At 45.6% G+C, this 21,102-nt stretch overlaps 1 protein-coding gene across 1 annotated transcript; it reads right to left on the reverse strand.

The window, feature by feature from the left end:
* Nucleotides 1–285: 285 nt before the first annotated feature.
* On the reverse strand, nt 286–20,487 carry LOC117841751 (uncharacterized). Its single transcript, XM_034722239.2, has 3 exons — nt 19,220–20,487; nt 18,370–18,431; nt 286–16,171 (listed from the first exon to the last, which is right to left on the reverse strand). The coding sequence occupies exon 3, from the start codon at nt 16,169–16,171 to the stop codon at nt 15,107–15,109; it is 1,065 nt and encodes a 354-aa protein (XP_034578130.1). The 5' UTR covers nt 18,370–18,431; nt 19,220–20,487; the 3' UTR covers nt 286–15,106.
* Nucleotides 20,488–21,102: the final 615 nt, after the last annotated feature.

The raw sequence follows: 21,102 nt of genomic DNA on the forward strand, positions 1-21,102 counted from the left end.
TCGATGATTTTTTAGTTACGTTGTTTAGGAGTCCATCTCATCTTTTCCCAACAAAATATCAGGTATTAGTCGCCTAATCACATAACTAAACGCGAATATAGAGAAGTACTAGAAACGTCACTCACTCGCAGGCACAACACAGGTGGCGGATCCGACCCAGGAAGAGGCGGTGGCGATCGATGCAACCGGGGAAGAGCGCGGAGGTGGCAGATCCGACTTAGGATGAGACGGTAGATCTAGCCGAGGACGAGATGGAGGTGAAAAACATGCAGCCCGCATGTGAGGCCGCACAGGCCCGAGGGTAGGTTTACTAAAAATTTTTGGGGAGTATCAAAGTTAGATCAGTACCGGGTTCAATTTATTCTGAAATTTTTATTAGGATCAAAGTCTCATTTTCTAGCTATTTAATATCCAAGGCGTAATTTCTACACTGGTGCCAACTAATTATCGAGCGAGTAAAAATCACGCATGACACAGGGAGATGGGTCCTCATCGATCATAGTTTCATAACAGCAGCATCCTCGCGTAGTCCTCGAGTACCAGGAGCCTTGTAAAGAGCCTTGTAGCATGATCTCATGCAGCTGGGGAATGAATCACAAGGATCAGTATTCCAGCTGCAAATTGCACTTTGTGAAATGTGTCTCGACGTATGAAACAACTAAGATTATCTAACCCAAGTATCTTTGCCAGGCTTACATTTTGATTTCCTCGGTGAAGAGAGAGAGCTCATCTTGTGTGCCAACAAGGTCAAATATGTCATCAACAACATATAGACTAGTGAGATGACCTTTGTCCACTCAACCCGGTATTTGGAGATGGAGGATCGCCATGGACCACATGTATCATTTCAGCAACTGGTCCCGAGCCGCCGGTATTTCTTGAGCCAGTCCTAGCCCATCCACCATCTGATTTCTCCAAAAACATTAGAACTCATATGCATAGAAATTCTTTTTGCTCACTGCTAGAAAAAAATATAAATTGCCATTATATTCTCTTTAATTTTGATATGTGGTACAATCCCTGCACATTGTATACAAGAATGTTCATGCAATTTCTAGCAAGGATGACTTTTTTAATGTACCTTTTAACCTCTTCCATTTCTTTCTGATGCAGCAGTTTGTTAAGATGGAATTCTGCAATTGCCAGCTCCTGCATTGCAGTAGCACACTTTTTGCTTGGCAGGCTCTGCAGGTAGCTGAGGTGGTGCCTGGCCTTGTACTGCATCAGGCTCAGGTGGTATGGGTGCAGGGAGTGCCTCACATACCTTGCGAGGCCTGGCTCCAGGTACCTGATGGCAGATGCAAGGTGCTTGCTTGAGAACACCTTTGCCTTGTAGAGTGATGCTTCTTCTCCAATGTCCAAGTGTGACATGTCATGCAAGCTTAGGAGCCCCACAATGTCCTTGCTGGGAGCAAGGCTGAATTCACCAGCGCTGTTGGTGAACCTCCGGAGAACGTCATCTGCCACACATCGACCGAGGAGTCATCACAGGACTTCGCGCAGATCGGCTAAGTGCTCCTGGTACCCGTTCGATTTGACTATGACATTATCGATATAAATCTCCACTAGGATGCCGATAAGTTTATGGAAGATGTAATTCATAGCCCGTTGATATGTAGCTCCAGCATTCTTCAATCCAAAGGTCATGACCGCCCACTCAAATAAGCTGATATGTCTAGGACACCTGAAGCCAATCTTAGAAATATCTTCTTCAGCCATTAACACTTGGATATATCCAGCGTTGCCATCCATGAAACTGATGACCCCGTGCCCTGAAGCAGCATCTATCAAAACATCAACTGTCGGCATCGGATAACCATCCATCGGCGTGGCTTGATTGAGATTCCTGAAATCAATACAGACGTGCAGTTTTCCATTCTTCTTGTATACAGGAACCACGTTAGAAATCCACTCAGCATACCGACACTGCCGAATAAACTCTGCTTCAATTAATCTTGTAATTTCGGCCTTAATATCAGGTAATATTTGCGGGTTACAACATCGCGCAGGCTGCTTATGGTCGATATCTTGGCTTTATTGGCAACCGATGTTCGACAATAGATAGATCTAAACCATACATATCATGATACTCCCAAGCAAAGCAATCTTTGAATTCTTTTAACAACTTAATTAATTCGCGCTTATACTCAGGATCTAACTTGGCACTAATATACGTCGGCCTTGGCTTGCTCCCGTCTCCAAGATCTACCATCTCCAACTCGTCGGCCGACGTAAACCCGTGCCCCAGCTTCTCGTCTTCTTGGGTGAACTCATCCATAAGGACGATTCTTCAGAGCCGACTGATTGGATCGGCTGTAGCCCGAAATCGGACATCTTCAGGAAGTCTGTGTCCCAGACCTGGCCAAATATGCAGCTGACTTGTTCATAGTTCCACAGTTGTGCGTCGGCTGCAGCGATGCTGAACAAAGAATCGGCGGTGACCACTTCAACTGAGTCGCTGATCCATTGGACGAGACATTGATGCATTGTAGATGGGATGCAGCAGTTGGCGTGAATCCAATCTCGCCCCAGAAGCATGTTGTAGGACCCTTTACCATTAATGACAAATAAAGTAGTAGGTAGGGTCTTACTGCCGATGGTGAGGTCGACGCAGAGTGCCCCCTAGGCCGGGGAGATGTTTCCTTCGAAGTCCTTCAGCATCATGTCTGTTTTGATTAAGTCTTCCTCACCTCTACCGAGCTTGCGGAACATGGCATACGACATGATGTTCACGGCTGCACCTCCATCTACTAAAAGCTTGGTAACTGGCCTCCCGTCGACTTGCCCCTTGAGGAAGAGAGCTTTCAGGTGCCGACGTTTTTCATCTTCGGATTTTTCAAAGGTGGCTAACATCGGCTCCAAGGCTAGCTGTGCCATCTCCTGTTCTGCCTCTGTTGCTTCGTGGTCAGTTGGAGACATGAATTCCATCGGCAAGAAGAAGACCATGTTGACATCGGCAGCTGCTCCAGGATCATTATCTTTGTCATCAGTTTTGTCTTTGACGTGCCATACTTGGGATTTAACCCCTTTCCTTTCTGAAGTATGCCTTTGTTCCTCTTCCTACTGCTCCCATTGTCGCAAGCGTTGGACCCTCCTCTTCTAGGACTTACTTAGACCTGGTGGGCACCATCTAGGATGCTCTATCGCTTTGTCTTGTGATGCACGCCTCCACCCCGGTTCACGGCATAGAGTCTTTTCATCGAGGACTCTTGCATCGGCCCGTTCCTCTAGCCTGTTGGGTACATTAAACCTGCCCCCCAGTCGATCGCGTATACTGACTCTGCCTCCCAGCCGATCACGCACTGGGATGCGTCTGGTAAGACCTATCCCTCCTGATCGGCTTTTGGTTCCTGTCATCAAAGCACAGCCTTTTGGATGATCGGTTATCTTGATATGATCCGTTGCACTCAGGACAGTTGTCGATCGATGGTAGCTTTATCCCTTCCTCCCAGCAGTATATGAAGAATGAGCATCTCTAGTGGTCTTCATGGTGGCATATCATCTCCTCCCAACGCCATGCCTCTTCCTGCTATCTTTGGAACTTGTTGAGCAACTCTTGGGAAGTGATCAGCCGGCGAGGCCTTTCTGAGCTTTTCCCTTCTTGCAACTGACTCTTTCCTTTGACGTCATTGGCCGACACTTAAACTTTGGGGTCCACAACGCCACTCTTCCTGGCCGATTCTGATGTCAGCAGCTTCGTGGGAGGCACGCTTTTTCCCCCAACTTCCACCATATTAGTTGGGAACGAATGCTGGTCGATTTTCATTAGCTTTGCTGGTTTCAAAGGAGCTTCAAACTTGAGCCTCCCTTGCTCAATAGCTGATTGGATCTGCTGGTGGAAGACTTTGCATTCATTGGTGTCATGAGATGTGGCATTGTGCCACTTGCAGTATTAGATCTTCTTAACTTCTTCGGCTGACGGGATCGTATGGTATGGTGAGAGCTTGATCTGCCCTTCTTGCAGCAGCAAGTCGAAGATCGTATCAGCATTGGAGATGTCGAACCCGAATTTCTAAGGCTCCTTCTTGTTGTACGGGCATGCAATCAGCTTTTTGGTTTTAACCCATTCTGCCAAACTGATCTCTGCCTCTCCCTCTGAGTCCGAACACTCTATGTACGCCACTTTCTTCTAGAAGTTCCTCCTTTGATCAAACGGGCGCATGTCTTGGTTTGACAGCCGATGCACAATCTGGCTTAGACTCTCGAACTCCTGCGAAACATATGTTTCTTTGATGTGTGGTAGGAGCCCATGAAAAGCCACGTCAGCTAGTTGGCTGTCACTCAAGATCAAGCTGTAGCATTTGTTCCTGACCTCCCTGAATTGCTGGATCTAGCTGGCCACCGACTCGTCACTCCTCTGCCTGAGACTGGTTAGATCTGTCAACTTCATCTCATGAACTCCGGCAAAGAAGTACTTGTGGAACTATTTTTCCAGATCGGCCCAAGTGATGATGGAATTAGGTGGAAGCGTCGTGAACCACTGGAAGGCTGACCTGGATAGGGATGATGAGAATAGCCGATCTCTCAGAGCATTTCCCTGAGGGATACACGCAAACGTTGCATTCAGAAAGAACATCAACACAACCTCCTTCCAACTCAACCTTTCTTAACTTCTTGATCAAAGATCTTGAAGCATTCTTCCTGATCTCAGAAGCACGATAATACGATTGATGACTATTCTCACCATGAAGAGAAGGTATTCCACCGGCAGTTGCTGACTTTAAACTCACTTTCAATACCATCTTATTGTTCCTTCTGAAATGATACCAGGTGACTCCACTTTCAGCAGAAACAACACGATTCCCATTGGGTGAGTACCCACTAGAGAGGAATCGTGCTTCTTATTATTCCAAGTACCATAACCAGCTGCTATGGCTTCCATGCGATGTGCCAGCCGATTCCTCACAAACCTCAGAAGTTTAGGACCATCAATCTCAAACTTTATGAGCATAGCTGGATTCTGACTAGTCGAACACACAGCTTTAAGAGCAGCTTTCTGAGGACCATTGCAATAAGACCAGCATGTATTGGGAAAATTTTCAGGTCCTCAAAGTGATTATTCATTGCGTATGACGAGCATGTTCTTGATCCAGCACCTAATGGGGATCGTGTATTATTTGCTGATTATCGTGGAATCACTTGGGATCAGTTTAGATACAGCCAGCAATTGGCCTTTGATATTGATCATAATACATTGTCAGGAGGTATGCCAACTCTTCCTGGTGAGCGGGGCAGGGATCCTTTTTATCTAGCTGCTGAGATAACTAAGAAGGCAAGTCGATCTTTAATCATGCTTTTAAGGAAGATTGAACTAGAAGGCAATTGTGTTGAAATTCTTGATCATACCAAAGTCTGTGTCTATGAGAACGGATAGGTAAGGCTGTCACGCGCCCGTATTCTGACAAATCAAGATTTAAGTGATGCAGAAATTGAGAATCATCTAAGACTTAATTATAGGGCAGCGGTGGATATGATTTTTATGTTGTTTGATGTTAATGGCAATGGGCAGTATTGGCTACCACCAGATATGGATCACCTACTTGGATTGATGTGGAATAATTTTGGGGATCGGGGAATTTATGCCATACATGCTGCTCTTGTACTCATGGTTTTGTATCCCCACTTGTTTAAGGAACTGCACAATTTGATTTCAGATAAGATTAGGGATTCGGAATACCATGACATCTGTGTTGCACTAGTTGCTAATGCTCTTGATTGGAGACGTGAAGTTCATAATAATGACCTCCTTTGTGAAACATATTTTTTTAGACAAGGTTTGGATTATGTTGTTCCATACAACTACCCAAATCAACTTCATATCAGACGTGATCAACTTTCAGCAGAAAAAACACGGTTCTCGAAAGAAATCGTGCTTTTTCTTATTCCATGTACCATAACCAGCTGTTATGGCTTCCATGCGATGTACCAGCCGATTCCTCAGAAACCTCAGAAGTTTGTTACAATCAATCACATCAATCTCAAAGTTTGTGAGCATAGCTAGATTCTGACCAGTCGAACACGCAGCTTTGAGAGCAGCTTTCTGAGGACCATTGCAATAAGACCAGCATGTACTGGGAAAATTTTCAGGTCCTCAAAGTGATTATTCATCAGATAGAGAAGGTGATTAATATCTGATGGTAGACAAAGTCACCCACTAACCATAAACAATTCCGAAATCAAGTCCGCTGCTGCCCTGGTAATTGAGTCGTACACGGACCTTAACAGCTGCATCATCCAGATCCTGCCTTGCTAGAATCCATACGTGCCTCAGGTTTACCTTCCCTGAGGGATACACGCAAACGTTGCATTCAGAAAGAACATCAACACAACCTCCTTCCAACTCAACCTTTCTTAACTTCTTGATCAAAGATCTTGAAGCATTCTTCCTGATCTCAGAAGCACGATAATACGATTGATGACTATTCTCACCATGAAGAGAAGGTATTCCACCGGCAGTTGCTGACTTTAAACTCACTTTCAATACCATCTTATTGTTCCTTCTGAAATGATATACCAGGTGACTCCACTTTCAGCAGAAACAACACGATTCCCATTGGGTGAGTACCCACTAGAGAGGAATCGTGCTTCTTATTATTCCAAGTACCATAACCAGCTGCTATGGCTTCCATGCGATGTGCCAGCCGATTCCTCACAAACCTCAGAAGTTTAGGACCATCAATCACATCAATCTCAAACTTTATGAGCATAGCTGGATTCTAACTAGTCGAACACACAGCTTTAAGAGCAGCTTTCTGAGGACCATTGCAATAAGACCAGCATGTATTGGGAAAATTTTCAGGTCCTCAAAGTGATTATTCATTGCGTATGACGAGCATGTTCTTGATCCAGCACCTAATGGGGATCGTGTATTATTTGCTGATTATCGTGGAATCACTTGGGATCAGTTTAGATACAGCCAGCAATTGGCCTTTGATATTGATCATAATACATTGTCAGGAGGTATGCCAACTCTTCCTGGTGAGCGGGGCAGGGATCCTTTTTATCTAGCTGCTGAGATAACTAAGAAGGCAAGTAGATCTTTAATCATGCTTTTAAGGAAGATTGAACTAGAAGGCAATTGTGTTGAAATTCTTGATCATACCAAAGTCTGTGTCTATGAGAACGGATAGGTAAGGCTGTCACGCGCCCGTATTCTGACAAATCAAGATTTAAGTGATGCAGAAATTGAGAATCATCTAAGACTTAATTATAGGGCAGCGGTGGATATGATTTTTATGTTGTTTGATGTTAATGGCAATGGGCAGTATTGGCTACCACCAGATATGGATCACCTACTTGGATTGATGTGGAATAATTTTGGGGATCGGGGAATTTATGCCATACATGCTGCTCTTGTACTCATGGTTTTGTATCCCCACTTGTTTAAGGAACTGCACAATTTGATTTCAGATAAGATTAGGGATTCGGAATACCATGACATCTGTGTTGCACTAGTTGCTAATGCTCTTGATTGGAGACGTGAAGTTCATAATAATGACCTCCTTTGTGAAACATATTTTTTTAGACAAGGTTTGGATTATGTTGTTCCATACAACTACCCAAATCAACTTCATATCAGACGTGATCAACTTTCAGCAGAAAAAACACGGTTCCCATTGGGTGAGTACCCGCTCGAAAGAAATCGTGCTTTTTCTTATTCCATGTACCATAACCAGCTGTTATGGCTTCCATGCGATGTACCAGCCGATTCCTCAGAAACCTCAGAAGTTTGTTACAATCACTCACATCAATCTCAAACTTTGTGAGCATAGCTAGATTCTGACCAGTCGAACACGCAGCTTTGAGAGCAGCTTTCTGAGGACCATTGCAATAAGACCAGCATGTATTGGGAAAATTTTCAGGTACTCAAAGTGATTATTCATCAGATAGAGAAGGTGATTACTATCTGATGGTAGACAAAGTCACCCACTAACCATAAACAATTCCGAAATCAAGTCCGCTGCTGCCCTGGTAATTGAGTCGTACACGGACCTTAACAGCTGCATCATCCAGATCCTGCCTTGCTAGAATCCGTACGTGCCTCAGGTTTACCTTCCCTGAGGGATACACGCGAACGTTGCATTCAGAAAGAACATCAACACACAACCTCCTTCCAACTCAACCTTTCTTAACTTCTTGATCAAAGATCTTGAAGCATTCTTCCTGATCTCAGAAGCACGATAATACGATTGATGACTATTCTCACCATGAAGAGAAGGTATTCCACCGGCAGTTGCTGACTTTAAACTCACTTTCAATACCATCTTATTGTTCCTTCTGAAATGATACCAGGTGACTCCACTTTCAGCAGAAACAACACGATTCCCATTGGGTGAGTACCCACTAGAGAGGAATCGTTCTTCTTATTATTCCAAGTACCATAACCAGCTGCTATGGCTTCCATGCGATGTGCCAGCCGATTCCTCACAAACCTCAGAAGTTTAGGACCATCAATCTCAAACTTTATGAGCATAGCTGGATTCTGACTAGTCGAACACACAGCTTTAAGAGCAGCTTTCTGAGGACCATTGCAATAAGACCAGCATGTATTGGGAAAATTTTCAGGTCCTCAAAGTGATTATTCATTGCGTATGACGAGCATGTTCTTGATCCAGCACCTAATGGGGATCGTGTATTATTTGCTGATTATCGTGGAATCACTTGGGATCAGTTTAGATACAGCCAGCAATTGGCCTTTGATATTGATCATAATACATTGTCAGGAGGTATGCCAACTCTTCCTGGTGAGCGGGGCAGGGATCCTTTTTATCTAGCTGCTGAGATAACTAAGAAGGCAAGTCGATCTTTAATCATGCTTTTAAGGAAGATTGAACTAGAAGGCAATTGTGTTGAAATTCTTGATCATACCAAAGTCTGTGTCTATGAGAACGGATAGGTAAGGCTGTCACGCGCCCGTATTCTGACAAATCAAGATTTAAGTGATGCAGAAATTGAGAATCATCTAAGACTTAATTATAGGGCAGCGGTGGATATGATTTTTATGTTGTTTGATGTTAATGGCAATGGGCAGTATTGGCTACCACCAGATATGGATCACCTACTTGGATTGATGTGGAATAATTTTGGGGATCGGGGAATTTATGCCATACATGCTGCTCTTGTACTCATGGTTTTGTATCCCCACTTGTTTAAGGAACTGCACAATTTGATTTCAGATAAGATTAGGGATTCGGAATACCATGACATCTGTGTTGCACTAGTTGCTAATGCTCTTGATTGGAGACGTGAAGTTCATAATAATGACCTCCTTTGTGAAACATATTTTTTTAGACAAGGTTTGGATTATGTTGTTCCATACAACTACCCAAATCAACTTCATATCAGACGTGATCAACTTTCAGCAGAAAAAACACGGTTCTCGAAAGAAATCGTGCTTTTTCTTATTCCATGTACCATAACCAGCTGTTATGGCTTCCATGCGATGTACCAGCCGATTCCTCTGAAACCTCAGAAGTTTGTTACAATCAATCACATCAATCTCAAAGTTTGTGAGCATAGCTAGATTCTGACCAGTCGAACACGCAGCTTTGAGAGCAGCTTTCTGAGGACCATTGCAATAAGACCAGCATGTACTGGGAAAATTTTCAGGTCCTGAAAGTGATTATTCATCAGATAGAGAAGGTGATTAATATCTGATGGTAGACAAAGTCACCCACTAACCATAAACAATTCCGAAATCAAGTCCGCTGCTGCCCTGGTAATTGAGTCGTACACGGACCTTAACAGCTGCATCATCCAGATCCTGCCTTGCTAGAATCCATACGTGCCTCAGGTTTACCTTCCCTGAGGGATACACGCAAACGTTGCATTCAGAAAGAACATCAACACAACCTCCTTCCAACTCAACCTTTCTTAACTTCTTGATCAAAGATCTTGAAGCATTCTTCCTGATCTCAGAAGCACGATAATACGATTGATGACTATTCTCACCATGAAGAGAAGGTATTCCACCGGCAGTTGCTGACTTTAAACTCACTTTCAATACCATCTTATTGTTCCTTCTGAAATGATACCAGGTGACTCCACTTTCAGCAGAAACAACACGATTCCCATTGGGTGAGTACCCACTAGAGAGGAATCGTGCTTCTTATTATTCCAAGTACCATAACCAGCTGCTATGGCTTCCATGCGATGTGCCAGCCGATTCCTCACAAACCTCAGAAGTTTAGGACCATCAATCTCAAACTTTATGAGCATAGCTGGATTCTGACTAGTCGAACACACAGCTTTAAGAGCAGCTTTCTGAGGACCATTGCAATAAGACCAGCATGTATTGGGAAAATTTTCAGGTCCTCAAAGTGATTATTCATTGCGTATGACGAGCATGTTCTTGATCCAGCACCTAATGGGGATCGTGTATTATTTGCTGATTATCGTGGAATCACTTGGGATCAGTTTAGATACAGCCAGCAATTGGCCTTTGATATTGATCATAATACATTGTCAGGAGGTATGCCAACTCTTCCTGGTGAGCGGGGCAGGGATCCTTTTTATCTAGCTGCTGAGATAACTAAGAAGGCAAGTCGATCTTTAATCATGCTTTTAAGGAAGATTGAACTAGAAGGCAATTGTGTTGAAATTCTTGATCATACCAAAGTCTGTGTCTATGAGAACGGATAGGTAAGGCTGTCACGCGCCCGTATTCTGACAAATCAAGATTTAAGTGATGCAGAAATTTAGAATCATCTAAGACTTAATTATAGGGCAGCGGTGGATATGATTTTTATGTTGTTTGATGTTAATGGCAATGGGCAGTATTGGCTACCACCAGATATGGATCACCTACTTGGATTGATGTGGAATAATTTTGGGGATCGGGGAATTTATGCCATACATGCTGCTCTTGTACTCATGGTTTTGTATCCCCACTTGTTTAAGGAACTGCACAATTTGATTTCAGATAAGATTAGGGATTCGGAATACCATGACATCTGTGTTGCACTAGTTGCTAATGCTCTTGATTGGAGACGTGAAGTTCATAATAATGACCTCCTTTGTGAAACATATTTTTTTAGACAAGGTTTGGATTATGTTGTTCCATACAACTACCCAAATCAACTTCATATCAGACGTGATCAACTTTCAGCAGAAAAAACACGGTTCCCATTGGGTGAGTACCCGCTCGAAAGAAATCGTGCTTTTTCTTATTCCATGTACCATAACCAGCTGTTATGGCTTCCATGCGATGTACCAGCCGATTCCTCAGAAACCTCAGAAGTTTGTTACAATCACTCACATCAATCTCAAACTTTGTGAGCATAGCTAGATTCTGACCAGTCGAACACGCAGCTTTGAGAGCAGCTTTCTGAGGACCATTGCAATAAGACCAGCATGTATTGGGAAAATTTTCAGGTCCTCAAAGTGATTATTCATCAGATAGAGGTGATTACTATCTGATGGTAGACAAAGTCACCCACTAACCATAAACAATTCCGAAATCAAGTCCGCTGCTGCCCTGGTAATTGAGTCGTACACGGACCTTAACAGCTGCATCATCCAGATCCTGCCTTGCTAGAATCCGTACGTGCCTCAGGTTTACCTTCCCTGAGGGATACACGCGAACGTTGCATTCAGAAAGAACATCAACACAACCTCCTTCCAACTCAACGTTTCTTAACTTCTTGATCAAAGATCTTGAAGCATTCTTCCTGATCTCAGAAGCACGATAATACGATTGATGACTATTCTCACCATGAAGAGAAGGTATTCCACCGGCAGTTGCTGACTTTAAACTCACTTTCAATACCATCTTATTGTTCCTTCTGAAATGATACCAGGTGACTCCACTTTCAGCAGAAACAACACGATTCTCATTGGGTGAGTACCCACTAGAGAGGAATCGTTCTTCTTATTATTCCAAGTACCATAACCAGCTGCTATGGCTTCCATGCGATGTGCCAGCCGATTCCTCACAAACCTCAGAAGTTTAGGACCATCAATCTCAAACTTTATGAGCATAGCTGGATTCTGACTAGTCGAACACACAGCTTTAAGAGCAGCTTTCTGAGGACCATTGCAATAAGACCAGCATGTATTGGGAAAATTTTCAGGTCCTCAAAGTGATTATTCATTGCGTATGACGAGCATGTTCTTGATCCAGCACCTAATGGGGATCGTGTATTATTTGCTGATTATCGTGGAATCACTTGGGATCAGTTTAGATACAGCCAGCAATTGGCCTTTGATATTGATCATAATACATTGTCAGGAGGTATGCCAACTCTTCCTGGTGAGCGGGGCAGAGATCCTTTTTATCTAGCTGCTGAGATAACTAAGAAGGCAAGTAGATCTTTAATCATGCTTTTAAGGAAGATTGAACTAGAAGGCTATTGTGTTGAAATTCTTGATCATACCAAAGTCTGTGTCTATGAGAACGGATAGGTAAGGCTGTCACGCGCCCGTATTCTGACAAATCAAGATTTAAGTGATGCAGAAATTGAGAATCATCTAAGACTTAATTATAGGGCAGCGGTGGATATGATTTTTATGTTGTTTGATGTCAATGGCAATGGGCAGTATTGGCTACCACCAGATATGGATCACCTACTTGGATTGATGTGAAATAATTTTGGGGATCGGGGAATTTATGCCATACATGCTGCTCTTGTACCCATGGTTTTATATCCCCACTTGTTTAAGGAACTGCACAATTTGATTTCAGATAAGATTAGGGATTCGGAAGACCATGACATCTGTGTTGCACTAGTTGCTAATGCTCTTGATTGGAGACGTGAAGTTCATAATAATGACCTCCTTTGTGAAACATATTTTTTTAGACAAGGTTTGGATTATGTTGTTCCATACAACTACCCAAATCAACTTCATATCAAACGTGATCAACTAGCTGCTCTTCAGGAAGTTAGTTTGATAAATCAAAATGCATCGAGGCTAACACAACGTGAGATTGATATTATTAATGGCCATAAGCTTTTAAAGTTCATGAGAAATTGGTTGGCTCACCGTATGGAATCAGCAGTTTCAGTATGATTTCTCAGCTATCAGTAGTGAGACGGTAACTAAAGTGAAATTTCCTCTAGTTCTGGCTCAAATTCAGATTAATCTTCATCATATGGGGCATGATGTGGACGGACTTGGGTTGGATAACTTATTTGGGAGAACTGGATAACTTGTTATAAATGTCCTCTTAGATAACTTGTGATTATGAGCTGTGCAATTTCTATGTTGTGTATGCTGTGTGCTAGTGCTGATCTGTACTCTTTTTTGTAGGATAGAGATGGCGGAGGACTGGAGTTAGCAAGGTGGAGTCAGCAGAAACAACGTGATTCCCATTAGGTGAGTATCCACTAGAGAGGAATCATGCTTCTTTTTATTTCAAGTACCCTAACCAGCTGCTATGGCTTCCACTCCCACGCTTGCGGCCCTCGTAGAGCAGGTGGAGTCTCCTCCCAAGGCTCCTTCCTATACTTGACGGGAATCCAAGCGCTCAACTCCTCTAGCTCCATCCTCCGCCTGCGGTCCGAACGCTCCCAAGCTGCCTGCAACCTCTCAACCATGTCCCTGTCTCTGTAGCATTGGGAGCTGAGGTGGACGATGTTGTCGCAGTTGCAGTGGAGTCTGTGGTGGACCTGGCTGATGGCCCCATCCTTGGTAGCAAGCACGGTGTTCAAGTTTCCCACCAACTCATCCTTGTCCCTGAGCTGAGCATTCTTCTTATCAATCAACTTGTCCCTGAGGTGTAGAGCCTCCTCCATCTGAACGATCTTGGCCTCAAACATGGCGATCTTCTCAGCATCCTTGAACGCGTCTGGAGCGGCATTGCTCTCATCCCGCAGACGGCAGTTAGTCTGATCCAACCGCTCTAGGCAGCGAGAAAGCCCCTCCAGCTGTCCCTCCAACATGGCGTTGTGCCCAATGCTATTATCCCATCCCCTGGGTAGGACCTCCATCTTGCGCTCGCAGTGGCAGAGAGTGAGATCCTAGGCGTGGATGCAGCGGGCAGCTACTCGGAGCCTCTCGTCGGACTCCTCGAAGGCGTCGTGGTGGAACTCCTGAGCCTCACGCTCAAGGTCTCCTAGGCCGCGGCACCCCCGAGGCAGGAAGCGCTACGGGGTGTGAGCCAAGCGATCCCGGAGCTGAGCATGAACCTCGCGCACAGCTCTCCTTGCTGTTGTCTGGTGTGCTTCTGCGACTGAGAGCTCGAAGGCGAAGACCACCACCTGCTCGAACTCGGGCACACAGGGATTAGCCGGCACGGTCAGCCGCACCTCCGTGGGCACAGAGTCTCCACTCCCATGCTTGCGGCCCTCGTAGAGCAGGTGGAGTCTCCTCCCAAGGCTCCTTCCTGTACTTGACAGGAATCCAAGCGCTCAACTCCTTTAGCTCCATCCTCCGCCTGCGGTCCGAACGCTCCCAAGCTGCCTGCAACCTCTCAACCATGTCCCTGTCTCTGTAGCATCGGGAGCTGAGGTGTACGATGTTGTCGTAGTTGCGGTGGAGTCTGTGGTGGAGCTGGCTAATGGCCCCATCCTTGGTAGCAAGCACGGTGTTCAAGTTTCCCACCAACTCATCCTTGTCCCTGAGCTGAGCATTCTTCTTATCAATCAACTTGTCCCTGAGGTGTAGAGCCTCCTCCATCTGAACGATCTTGGCCTCAAGCATGGCGATCTTCTCAGCATCCTTGAACGCGTCTGGAGCGGCATTGCTCTCATCCCGCAGACGGCAGTTAGTCTGATCCAACCGCTCTAGGCAGCGAGAAAGCCCCTCCAGCTGTCCCTCCAACATGGCGTTGTGCCCAATGCTGTTATCCCATCCCCTGCGTAGGACCTCCATCTCGCGCTCGCAGTGGCAGAGAGTGAGATCCTGGGCGTGGATGCAGCGGGCAGCTACTCGGAGCCTCTCATCGGACTCCTCGAAGGCGTCGTGGTGGAACTCCTGAGCCTCACGCTCAAGGTCTCCTGGGCCGCGGCACCCCCGAGGCAGGAAGCGCTACGGGGTGTGAGCCAAGCGATCCCGGAGTTGAGCATGAACCTCGCGCACAGCTCTCCTTGCTGCTGTCTGGTGTGCTTCTGCGACTAAGAGCTCGAAGGCGAAAACAACCACCTGCTCGAACTCGGGCACACAGGGATCAGCCGGCACGGTCAGCCGCACCTCCGTGGGCACAGAGTCTCCACTCCCACGCTTGCGGCCCTCGTAGAGCAGGAGGAGTCTCCTCCCAAGGCTCTTTCCTGTACTTGACGGGAATCCAAGCGCTCAACTCCTCTAGCTCCATCCTCCGCCTGCGGTCCGAACGCTCCCAAGCTGCCTGCAACCTCTCAACCATGTCCCTGTCTCTGTAGCATCGGGAGCTGAGGTGGACGATGTTGTCGTAGTTGCGGTGGAGTCTGTGGTGGAGCTGGTTGATGGCCCCATCCTTGGTAGCAAGCACGGTGTTCAAGTTTCCCACCAACTCATCCTTGTCCCTGAGCTGAGCTCTCTTCTTATCAATCAACTTGTTCCTGAGGTGTAGAGCCTCCTCCATTTGAACGATCTTGGCCTCAAGCATGGCGATCTTCTCAGCATCTTTGAACACGTCTGGAGCGGCATTGCTCTCATCCCGCAGACGGCAGTTAGTCTGATCCAACCGCTCTAGGCAGCAAGAAAGCCCCTCCAGCTGTCCCTCCAACATGGCGTTGTGCCCAATGCTGTTATCCCATCCCCTGCGTAGGACCTCTATCTCGCGCTCGTAGTGGCAGAGAGTGAGATCCTGGGCGTGGATGCAGCGGGTAGCTACTCGGAGCCTCTCGTCGGACTCCTCGAAGTCGTCGTGGTGGAACTCCTGAGCCTCACGCTCAAGGTCTCTTGGGTCGCGGCACCCCCGAGGCACGAAGCGGTACGGGGTGCGAGCCAAGCGATCCCGGAGGTGAGCATGAACCTCGCGCACAGCTCTCCTTGCTGCTGTCGTGTGTGCTTCTGCGACTGAGAGCTCGAAGGCGAAAACCACCACCTGCTCGAACTCGGGCACACAGGGATCAGCCGGCACGGTCAGCCGCACCTCCGTGGGCACAGAGTCTCCACTCCCACGCTTGCGGCCCTCGTAGAGCACGCGGGAAGTGCGAACTCCGACGCGCTCCAAGCACTCGCGAAGGAGAGTGCAGAAGCCCCCGTAGTGTAGTCCGCTACCCTCGAATGTACGCCAGTCGTCCGTTGACATCTAAAACACATTGGTAACAGTAGTTAGCAAGTCAGAGTGAAACAAGGTAGTAATAGTAGAAATTCAAAGAGTTATATAACAATCAAGGGGTATATACTCAATTAAGGATAATTTTAGACTTCTTTGTCTATCTAGGTTCTACAGAGGTTGGATGGAAGAAAAAAAAGTAGAATCTTTATCGTCTGGGTCCTCTGCTAGGTTTTGTTTACTATAAGCATGCATATTTAAAAATTGTTTTTCCTGGTTAATGTACGTTATTTGAGATGTTGGTGATTAGGAGGTGACTAGGGTTCAGATGCTTGGGTGAAATCTCTTGATAAGGTTGATTTATGAGTGCTGGCCATTTATTGGCGCCAAGGTTGGCTCATTTGTTGATAGGCAATGAGACCATGTTGAGATGGGCATGCATGTGTTCTTTGGGTGTTAAGCAATCTGATGTGTGTATGTTTATCATTATAGACTGGCAGAGGCTGTGCAGAGAATGGGAATCGAATCATTTTTTCCCTGTTCAAGAAGCAGCTTGGGTGGAAACGATTGGATCTGGAAAAATTCTTGCTTATGCCCTACCTATTGTGCAAATCCTCTCTACCCGGACAGTAAGGTGCTTGTGAGCTCTGATTGTGCTTCCTACACGGGATTTAGCCTCGCAGGTTGATGCATTTTCCGCTTGCCTTTTTGAAATTTATCGCTCCTAATCCATAGTTCTCACATTTAAGTCTGACATCTATCCATTTCATATCATGCCATCTAACACATGGAAGTGTTCCTGTTGTTAATTAAATTTTAGGTTAAAGAGGTTTTTGATAATACACATCTCTGACGCACATAGGTCCTCAGACACCATTCTACTTTTGGCAACTTTCAGCTTGCGAAAAAATAGTTCTCAGCACCTGGTTCATGTTGAACAATTCCACTTACAATTTTAATGATACATTTTAGGAAGCAAGTAAAGACACTAGGCAAGTACTTCGTGTTTAGCTTTTATGGAGCTTTTTTCAGTGGTTCTACACAGCAGGAGATGACTGTGGATTAAAAAAATTCCTAATATTGGGTCTTGAAGCTTATAACAACAGGTCAGAACTGTGACAGATAACATTAGTAGTAATTGCACTATGCCAGATATCTGAAATAGCTTATACTTTATCTATATTGTAAAACCATGAGAGCTTGCAGATTCATCTGTGTCATGTCTTGTTATGTTGCAAAGCGGAAACAATGGTTATTTATGTCTCTTGATATTTCTAAGTACTCCAATGTCTTTGTAGGCATGTAACAAGGCTCTTTTAAAATGGTCAATGATCCACTGCCAGTTAAAAAGAATCCTGGTAAAGCAGTAAATACTCTGTGATTTTCAGATAAAGTTTTCAAGTATCTAACTTGGCCGAATAGCTGCAAATGCAATGATGATTACTGAAGTTTTTATTATTATAAAAACAGCTGCAGTTCTGATGGTCTTTATTTGATTATTATAAATGATACAACTCAGCTCAACTCCTCTTGCTTTGACTGCAAAAAGATTTGTTGACATATTTAAGTTTTCATGTACCAACATCAAATGCTCAATTCACTAAGGATGGAGCATTGTAATTCAGCTCAGGTGAACTGCTAAGATAAAATTAGATGTCAAAATCCATGTTATCTTACAAAATTAGATGTTAAAATTCATGTTTCAATTGTTTGCAAAATTTCATATTGTTCACTGTGGAAATACACACTTTTGTTGATATGTACACATTTTTCTCAACTTTTAGCAAGTTTGGTAATTGATGGAATTTGTATATGTACACACTATGCTATCTTGCAGTTACTTTTTTCAACGGAGCTGTGATTTGCTAAGTTAAGTATTACTGTGAATGTTGTGTTGGTAGTAAATTATATTTGAAATGTGATCCTCATAAGCTCCTGTCTTTATACAAACTATAATTTATATGTTAAGGCAAAATGAATGTTTTCTTTATGACATGTCAAATATTTCATATGATAAAAATGATGCTTACGAAGGTAATTTGTTTTTGCCCATAGCAACGCACGGGCACAATTCTAGTACAACACAGAGAAAGAGAAATAAAAAGACCATATAACAATTATCAAGGCATGGATAAAACATTGGTTATGCAATCCACCAATCAAGCGAGCAATAGTAAAGTGCTAGCAACTAAGCATGGATACGATCTATATGTTTGGGAGTGACATAGCACCTTGTTCGAAGTTATTCGCGTCCTCCTCGATCGTGCAGGTCGTCCTCGATCGAAGTTCGCGTCTGACAGAACGATATACAGCGAAACGTAAATAACTCGACAGTACATCTAGGCAAAAACTCCAATAAATATAATTTGGAAGATCCAAATAAATCCAAACTAACTACAAAGAGAACAGGCTCGATGTTACATTCATTTTACGAATTTAACGCAACTAGATTCATATTTTTCTAAGCTACGGTGAATTAGTTATGAATTTTAGAAGTTTAAATGATTTAGTAAACATTTATTTAACATTTAAAAGGGAAATTAGGGGGTGACACGTGGCGGGTTGTGGTTGATCCACGTGTTGACTGAACCAACGGTCAACGCGTGGCCCCACTGATCAACGGTGGGCCCCATAGCTGGGCCCCGCTGCGGCCCCACATGCGGGCCCCCACCTGCCACGTGGCCTGTGGCGGCGGCGGCGAACGCTGACGCGCCATGGCGCGGCATGGCGCGCCGTGGCGAGCGGTGGGCGCGGACGGCGCGGCTGCGGCGAGCGCGTGGGCGCGAACGGCGCGCGGCGTGGCAGCGTGGAGCGGCGGTGACCGCGCACGGCGTCGCGATGCGTGGCCGCGGTGACCGCGCTCTGCGGCGAGCGCCGGCGTCGCGAGCGCGCGCGCGGTGCGAAGCGAGGCGAAGCGCGCTGGAGCGAGCAGGTTGCGGAGCGGCGGCGCAGGGCACAGGCGCAGCGCAAGAGCAGCGAGCGAGCTCAGCGGTAGACGGCGGCTCGGTCCAGGGCTAGGCAGGCTTAAAATGATCTAAGCTAACGGCAGAAGGTAAAACGGAGGCTGCTTGGGCGGCTCACCGGCTAGCTGGAGAGGAAGAAGGGCAGCGGTGGTGTAGACGAGGTAGCCGGCGGCGATGCTCTTCACGGCGGCGCTTCTTCTCCGGCGAACAGCTTCCGGCGGCGGCTCCTCCTCGCGGACGGCTCCCTCGGACGGCTTCTTCTTCCCCACGAGCAGCTCCCTCGGACGGCGCCTCCTCCTTCCCGGCGGAACACCCCTCCTCCTCCACCCCTCTACCCCCGGCACCCTCTCAACCCGGCCCTCAACACTCCGTATCTGGGAACGGGCAAAGCCCGGGACTTGAGGATGGCCTGAGGGCGACCCCCATGCCCCATTTTATAGCCCAGCGGAGGCGGTGGAGGACCAAGATTGCCGGTGGCCGTGGATGCTAGGGTTTCGGCCTCCAGGTGTTTTGCGGCGCATCGGACGGCTGAGCTTGCGGGGCTTGGTAGCCGGCAGGGGCAGCCTCGTCCTTGCACGCGGGGAAGGTTATGGAGCCTCGCCACACCAGCTCCCCGCCGCGGTAGTGCGCACTCACGCGAGCAGCGCGTGACTCCTGTCCGTGCAGGAGGTTGAAGACAAATTGTGTACTGAACTTGAGCTGAGTAGCCGAATCAGGTGCTTTGTTCCCCTTGAGAAATCCAGTTTTCTTCATCAAAAATGCAGTTGCCTGCTCCTCCATGGTTAATGTGGTCTTGCCTTTATTTGCAATTCTAGCTTTTCCTGAATGATGGGGTGGTCTCTGGTGCCTGCTGTTGTTTGTTGCTATTAGCCTGACCCTTCTTTTCTTTAGTCCCAGTTTGGTCTGGTGGAGGGTAATATAGGATCTGACAGCTTCTTTGCAAATGTGAGTTTCCTCTGAACTGGGATGCTGTCCTGCTGCATATTTTGGCTCAGAGCATTCATCTGTTCTCCTACATTGGGTCATCATTCCTGTCCTCATTATTAGCCAGATAACCCTTTTCTCTAACCTTAAACATATCTGAGATCTACTCGGCCTGGCGTGTTTCTTGTGCTGAAACGGCTGAAATTGCTGACCCTTGTTTAGTTCACCCCCAACTCCCAACTTTGGCACTATGCAAAAAGAAAATTCTCCATCACATCAAACTTGCGGTACATGCATGGAGTACTAAATGTAGACGAAATTAAAAACTAATTGCACAGTTTTGTTGTACTTTGCGAGATGAATCTTTTAAGCCTAATTAGTCAATATTTGGACAATAATTCACAAATACAAACGAAACGCTACAGTGTGCTACAGTGCTGTAACAGTAATTCGACACCTCCAAACTTTGGTAACTAAACAACGCCTGAATCTCCGTTTCCTGTAGCTCGTCCGGAAAGGGCTCCCTCACTGATAAGCTCTCCTTCTTTCGAAGCCACTGCATTAGCTTCAGTGTCTGCTGCTTCTTGGTTGTTCTAGGTTTCATTTGTCCCCTTCTGCTTGGCCTGCAGTGTCTTGGTCGCTTCTGCCACCATTGGGTCTTCGGTCTGACAATAGATTGGATAATTCCTTTGTGCAAAAGGAGGTAGAAGTCAACACATTACTACGAGTAGCTGGTTAAAACACATTGCTGTAAACTTTATAAAAAGAACACGAAGAATAATGTCCTTTTTACAGTCTTTTTAATCCGTTGAGGTCTGGAGAGAAAAAGAGAAGGGGAAGAAACAGTGTGGCGAAAGGGAGGCAGTGGAGCACGGCTTTTGCAGCTCTGCTGATGCCATGGTGAGTACTTCTTCGATATGGTTACTGTTTAGCTAGCTCATAAAATATTTACTTATATTTTAATAGAAGAGAGAAAAAATATCTCTTAATAATTTTATACACACATTCCAAGATTACGCGAGAATAACTCGATAAAAGTCAGATAAAAGTCAGATAGAATTAATGAGGACTAGAGTC

The sequence above is a fragment of the Setaria viridis genome, chromosome 1 (assembly GCF_005286985.2).
Source record: "Setaria viridis chromosome 1, Setaria_viridis_v4.0, whole genome shotgun sequence".
In the NCBI taxonomy this organism is placed as follows: Eukaryota; Viridiplantae; Streptophyta; class Magnoliopsida; order Poales; family Poaceae; genus Setaria; species Setaria viridis.